The following is a 7,390-nucleotide window of genomic DNA, read 5'->3' as shown; positions in this document are numbered from 1 at the left end:
TTGGCTTTGTTGTTTTATCATATTTCATTATTATGTATTCAACACTCATATATTAGATTATATATTTTATCCTCATGCTTTACACTACATGAAATATAGGCAAACTTTAACTAATATAGGACTTAAAGGGAATTAGTTAGTAATTAATCTCCGCCCCCGTTAATTATAACTTGTTCATCTTGTACACTCACCTTTCTTAAAGATTTTTGAAGCTCAGGCCCCTAATCAAAACAACAACCCGCTTTCAAAGGGAAATTAGAAAAGAATCACCGATCTTTGCTAATAAGGAATGAAACCAAATTTTTTAATAAAAACATTAACGAACGATCACCCAAATAAATTTTCAAAGATTCGCCTTCTTCAGAATTTTTAAAACCAAGGTAAATTAGAATCACTTTTCTTACGTACATCTTTTAAAAATATACAAGCATATGTTCTTCAAAGTAATTACTTTTATAACTTAATAATTACAAGCCTTAAAATATAAACCACTTTCAGAACTCTCTTAACCTTAAATAACTCTTTTATAATCCCACATCCATCCAAAGTCTTACATACATACTTCCTTTAATATATAGTAAGTCATGCCTTAGTAGTAACTAAGCATAGTATAAATAGTTGATTCCTTAAAATTAGTCTAAGTCTTATGGAGCTACCTCAGGTAGTTTTTAAGGGGTGTCTAACACCTTCCCCTTAGAAAAACAAGAACACTTACCCATAATTCTTCGGTTTGCAGACCTATAAGGAATATAACTTAGTAATTAAACAGGTACCCTAGTATACCTTTAAATATTAGGTGGTGACTCTCGTTCATCAACAACAAAAAAATTACCAGTTGAATCATGTCTTGACTAGTGCAAAATAGGGTGCAATACTAACAATTGTTCATGAATCTTGAATGATATTGAGGAAAGGAACGAGCATATGACTGGCCCTTGAGGGCAGAAAGTTTAGTTTTTTAATAGTTAGTTAGTTAGTTATAATTAATTATGTGATTGAGTACATTGAAAGTAGCGGTAGAGTTATAAATTACTTGCTCTATTGTAGTGTGTGTATATATATATCATTAGCTCATTGTATCTCTTAAGATTTGCAATAAAATAGCTCGGATTACTTTCAATGGAGATTACTCTCTAGAAAATTCTCATTCATTTCCTTATCCAACAACTTTACTGAGTTATTCTTAAATCTTCATTATGGTATTAGAGCACGGGAGATAGATTCCTATTCACTGCAATTTTCATTTTTTGTTTTCTACAAAGTTTTTGTAATAGATCAATTGTAATTTTCTTGATCGATTAAGCTAGGGTTTGCTGATTTCTTCAATTTGTGACTGGAGATTCTGTGAATTGTGAAATTGAAGACTTAGATTGCTTGATTTAACAACTATGGCAGTCGGAGAAGAAGTTTCAACTTGAACCAGCACATGAACAACCACAACCACCATCGATCATCATCATCCTCTATTTTTAAAGCCATACGACATTCCATGTAGCTCATTGATTTCAATCAACTGACTAGAACTGAGAACTATGCGTTATAGAGTAGACATATGAAAATAGGATTGATTGGTAAAATTAAGCTAGATTTTGTTGATGGACGGTGTACTAAGGATAAGTTTGATCGTTCATTGCATGAACTTTGGGAGAAATGCAATGTAATGGTTTTGTCATAGATTATGAATATTGTTAGCAAGAAATTGCTTAGTGAAATTGTGTACAAATCAAGTGCGCATAAGGTTTGGAAAGATTTGAATGATAACTATGACAAAGTGGATGGATCTCGAATTTTCTTTCTGCATAAAGAAATAACTACTCTCTCACAGAGAATTTCTTTCGTGTATGCTTATTTCTCAAAGTTGACAGACCTCTGGGAAGAATATGATGCATTGATGCCTTGTCCTCGATGTGATTGCCCAAAATCTAAAAGCTATTCAGAGCATTTTGAATATCACAGGTTATTAGAGTTTTTAATGGGCCTAAATGAATCGTATGCACAGCCTAGGAGTCAAATTTTGATGATGAGTTCAGTGCCTTCTGTTAATAAGGCATATTCTATGTTATTTTCTGAGAAAAGCCAAAGATCCTTGGGAAAGTTTACACAGGCGATTAACATAGCAGATAGTACAACATTGTTCACTAATAAAGGAGGAGTGACAACACGAAACAACTACAAGCTTAGGAGGAACAATTTATTTTGTGATTTCTGCAACTATAAAGGACACTCAAGGGAGACCTACTTTAAGATACATGGATATCCAGCTGACTTCAAATTGAGAAAGAAGACCAATAACTTCCCTTAACGATCAATGGTCAATGCAACAACACATAAAGCATAACAGTCAATGGGTAAGGCATAAACTATTGTAGTATCCCTGGAGGGACATCAGATGATGAACACATCAATGGAAAATCCAACACAAGCTCAACCAATCATGTTCACTCAGGAACAATATGATCAAATCTTAAAGCTGATTAACAAGGATGCAGGTGATAACATAAAGAGTTTTGTAGGTACAACTAAGACCAATGCAAAAAATGACAAAGTATAGAATGAAAATTGGATAGTAGACTCTGGTGTAACCAATAACATGGTTCACACTAGAGAATTTCTTGAAAAGATAAACACTGATAGCATGAAGACTGAATCTAAACTGTATATGCCTGATGGTACTTCATTAGACATTGCTTGCACTGGAGAAAGTAAAATTGGTGAAAGTGGTGTCATTAGGAATGTGCTTTATATTCCAGATTTTAAATACAACTTATTGTCTGTTTTCAAACTTACAAGGGACTTAAAATGCTTCATATCTTTCTATTCTGATTTTTGGATCATGCAAGACCTTCATAATGGGAAACTGAAGGGGATTGATAAGGAACTAGATGGCTTGTACAATTTGCAGCACCAGAAAAATGAAGTCAAGACTACAGTTGTACAAGTGCATGATGATTCTATGAAAGAAGAGGATTTGAGAATATGGCATGGCAGACTTGGACATGCTCCAGATAAAGTAGTGAAATAAATTCCAAACATGAAGTTCAAGACCAATAATGATAGAATAAGAGATTGTACAATCTGTCCTCTAGCTAGACAAGGAAGATTTCCCTTTCTAAAGAGTACAAGTAGATCAAATAAGCCTTTTGAGCTAATTCGTGTAGATGTATGAGGTCCATATAGAGTGGCAACTCACAATGGATATAAATCTTTCCTTACTATAATAGATGACTACAGTAGGATGATATGAACATAAATCTTTCCTTACTATAGTAGATGACTACAGTAGGATGATATGGATTTATCTGTTAAGAATCAAGAGTGATATAGTTGTATGCATGAGACACGTTTTTGCCTTAATAAAGACTCAATTTGGTGCAACAGTCAAAATTCTAAGAAGTGACAATGGATCTGAGTTTTTAATTTTGAATGTAGCAATTTATATCATTCTTATAGAATGATTCATAAGATTTCTTGTGTCTACACCCCACAACAAAATGATGTGGTGGAAAGGAAACACAGATAAATACTAGAGGTAGCTAGGGCAATGAGATTGCAGGGTCATTTACCTCTCAAGTTATGGGGAGAGTGTGTGCAGGCAACAATATATGTGATTAATAGACTCCCTTTATCAGTACTGTCAGGCAAATCCTCTTTCGAGATGATGTATGGGAAAGTACCATCCTTGCAGTATATGAGGACCGTATGATGCCTTTGTTTTGCTAAACTCCTGGTAGGAGGGGACAAATTTGTAGCAAGAGCTATTTGAGTTATTCTGATGGGATATTCGTCATCCCTGAAAGGCTACAAACTATATAACATCTTGACTAACACCTTTTACGTTAGCAGGGATGTGAAGTTCATGGAGCACATCTTCTCTTTTTAATTTTTAAAGGAAGGGAAGCTACAGGTTTTTCCCAATAGAGTGATAGAGCAATCCACCAGTATCCATGATGTACCTGCTCACACTAATGATGGTTCAGCAGCACCAACTCCTCTAACTGAAGATACATGCACTCAAGAAGCATAATCTATTACAGAGACACCATCCCTATCACATTAACCAATCCTTGAAGATGCATAGCAGCAAGTACAACTATCCTAAGAAGCAGTTATCCCCACTAATCCAGAAGGTCAGCTCAGGAAATCAGGCAGGATTGTGAAGGAATTTTTATGGATGCAGGATTATGTATGTAATAGGTCATTGACAAGTTCAGTTGACAGACTCTCTTGCAAGTATCCAATGCAATACTACTTGAGTCATGCTGGTGTTTCAGTCAAGTATAGATCCTATCTCTCCAAAATCACCAGCCTGAAGGAGCTTGTAAGCTATGAGGAAGCAGCAGCAGATCCCAAGTGGGTTGAAGCCATGACCTAAGAGTTGACTGACCTCAAAGAAAATGGCACTCGGTGATTAGTAGATTTACCAGCATGCAAGGTACCTATTGGATGTAAGTGGTTATTCAAAATGATGTATAGAGCCAATTGAGAGGTTGAGAGATAAAAGGCTCGATTAGTCGCCAAAGGTAATAATCAGATTGAAGGGCTAGATTACCAGGAAACCTTTTCTCTTGTAGTCAAGATGGTGACAGTCAGAGTATTCCTAGCTTTGGCAGCAACACACAACTGGAATTTGTATTGTAACAATTCACCCTTGATTTTTTTTTTGTGTCGCGGTTCTTTTCCAAGGGTTTTGTTTGAACCAGGTGTAGTTAGTTTTTGGTTTGTAGAATAGTAGAAAACCTTGTGCTGTGATTTGAAATTGAAGCAATATCTCTTGACTTTGTTATGCCTTGAGAATAGTGAGTGTTTTAGTTGTGATGCTTAGGCTCAGTTTTTGACTCTTGTATAAGTATCTTAAATTGTATGATTTTAACTTTGCTTAACTGCTTTGACTAGAGTATCTTGATGGTCCAATATTGAGTGAGTTATGTACCATATGTGTGTGAGGTTTTGTATTAGCATTACATTTGATGTCTAAAACTTGCCCCGTGTGTTTGCATAGCGAAATAGTAGTTTTGTTCAGTCTTGGAAGTGATATAGGCGTTTCTTTGTTGAGCCAATTATATGTTATTACCCACCTAATTGTTATGTATCTTAGTTAACCCCTTTGAGCATGTAATCTTGTTTCTTTGGCAACCACATTACAAGCCTTATCCATTTGTTTGAATTGACCATCTATTTGAACCTTGTACCTCTTGAGCACTTGAATTTGATATGAACTTTGTAAAAGTTGAAGTGTGGGGTGGTTGGTGGCTTTTGAGAGGAACTATTGAAATAGGAGAAAGGTGCAATGTTTGAAAAAGTAAGAGCCACTTGAATTGGAAAAGCAAAGAAAAGAAAAAAAATAGTTGTATTGTTGTGCAAAATATTCATTGATAGTGGTATCTCTTGATGTAATTGTGCTTAAAGAAGTAGGGAGTTAATGTATATTGATGTGAAGGTGGAGTTATGGTTTGACATAAGCGTGGGGGTTTGAAAGGTTAAATATATTTATTAAAGTGCTTAGGGAGGTGTAATCACTCTTATATCTAAATGTATTCCACCCATTCCGCAGCCTATATTACAACCAATTAAAGTCCTACTTGATCCTTGACTGAATGATCTCAAATTAGTAGAGTAGTACACTACGGGCAAGCCTATGGTGCATCTTTTGTGGCATATGAATGTTGTTCTGAGAGTGAGTGAATTTTTTCTATCTTGAGTTCCTGATTGTTCTTAAATCTTATTGTGTGTGGAACTACTCTCTATTGTTGTGTGAGGGCACTTGATTCACGAAGGAAAGGTCATGCTTGACCTGTGTGTTTGAATAAGTGAGCGGGTTATAAATAATGCGTGGTGCTTCTGAGTCAAATCTTGAGGTGAGGATGTTACACTATTGTGCTTAGTCTATTTTAAATATTCTTAGTGTGATGAGTTAGGAGAGTTGCTAAGTAAGGTTGTATCTATATAAAGTGTGTTTGATTGCTCGAGGATGAGAAATGATTTAAATGTGGGGTGTTGATACTAGGCTATAATCTCTTGTTTTAGTCGATTATTACATTCTAATTTACTGCACTTTAATTGAGTTTGAGCATTAATTGCAAGTATTTTGTACTAATTGTATATTTTATGCTTTGTAGGAGGATTCTGAGCTATGCAAATGTTATAGATCTAATTCGAGTGATTTGGGGCTTTGAAGTCTGAGTAAAAGCCTAAGGGAATAAGCCGGGATCGCGTTCGTAGGTCGAGAACCACGCCGGGACAGCTAAAAAGCAAGAAAAATCCGTACTCAGAGGAAGTTCCACAGCTGTGGCGCGTAGGGCGCCGCGGTAGGCCAAGCTTCCTGCAGTCTATCAGAATCAACTCTTTGAACTTCCCCACTAATTCTCCGCATGGCGCGCCTCCCCATGCGGCGCGCCTGTGTAATTTTTATAGAGTATTTTCTAAATTCGCGTAGGAAAAGGTGTTTTCATCTGGGCCTAACCCTACTTAGTATAAATACATGGCAAACAATATTTTTTAGACTTTTGACACATCTTAGACCTAAGTAAGCCAAGGAGGAGGTGGAGAAGCAAAAGCTCAAGGATTTCATCATTCAATCCTCACTCAAGACAAGGGTTTGGATTGTTTTATGTTTTCCTTTAACTTAAACATTGTTATGATTAAGTACTCCATATCCATGGAGTAGTTCTCTTTAGGGTTTAATGAATTTGGTGTATTGATACATGTTTGTGGATAATTAACTCTAGTTTTATGTATTAAATCATTTTGGATGTTTTAATTGTTGCATTTATATTCACTTATTCGTGTAATCGAGAGAGGCATAACTTGTGATATTGTTGCATTATATTTCATTGGTTGAAGTCATTAATTCTTCTTAGTAATCGGAAGAGACTAGTTGAATTGTTGATTAAACTTAGTTAGGAGGATAATCGATAAAGGTTCTCCTAAAGACCAATCCACTATGAATTCTTGCATATCTTCACGTGCTTAAAATTGGTTCATCTTGTGAGGTTGAGACTTAATCGAGAGAGGAGTTTCTACTAATCAATTGAACTAATATCCAAGTGAATTCGAGAGATTCACTTGAACATTAGAAGTGAATTATCTAGAGTTAAATACCAAAATATTATCTTGCACCTATCCTATTAACCCTATCTTCTCCCAATTGATAACATCCTTTGCTTAATACTTGCGTTGATTGTCATTAGCCAATAGTTTAGACTCTTAGTTAATTTTAGTTTAAATTACATAAATCGTAATTGTTGATCATCTTGGATAGAAATTTATCTACAAGCTACGATAATAATTGTTTAAATCCAATCCCTGTGGATACGATATTTTAACTTACTATATTCGACTAGCGAGCATAATTTTGTGTTGTGTTTTTAGTTCGTCACTCTGCGAATTCCAC

At 35.3% G+C, this 7,390-nt stretch overlaps 1 protein-coding gene across 1 annotated transcript; it reads left to right on the top strand.

Moving 5' to 3' along the window:
* The first annotated feature begins 1,678 nt into the window (after nt 1-1,678).
* On the top strand, nt 1,679-2,302 carry LOC142167147 (uncharacterized). Its single transcript, XM_075227306.1, has one exon. The coding sequence runs from the start codon at nt 1,679-1,681 to the stop codon at nt 2,300-2,302; it is 624 nt and encodes a 207-aa protein (XP_075083407.1).
* Nucleotides 2,303-7,390: the final 5,088 nt, after the last annotated feature.

The sequence above is a fragment of the Nicotiana tabacum genome, chromosome 12, assembly GCF_000715075.1.
Source record: "Nicotiana tabacum cultivar K326 chromosome 12, ASM71507v2, whole genome shotgun sequence".
Lineage (NCBI taxonomy): Eukaryota > Viridiplantae > Streptophyta > Magnoliopsida > Solanales > Solanaceae > Nicotiana > Nicotiana tabacum.
The sequence above is the reverse complement of the archived record's forward strand: the minus strand, read 5'-3'. Positions and strand labels throughout refer to the sequence as shown.

Excerpts from the sequence above, each read along its gene's own strand:
- LOC142167147 (XM_075227306.1), top strand. The coding sequence starts at position 1,679 with ATGAATATTGTTAGCAAGAAATTGCTTAGTGAAATTGTGTACAAATCA.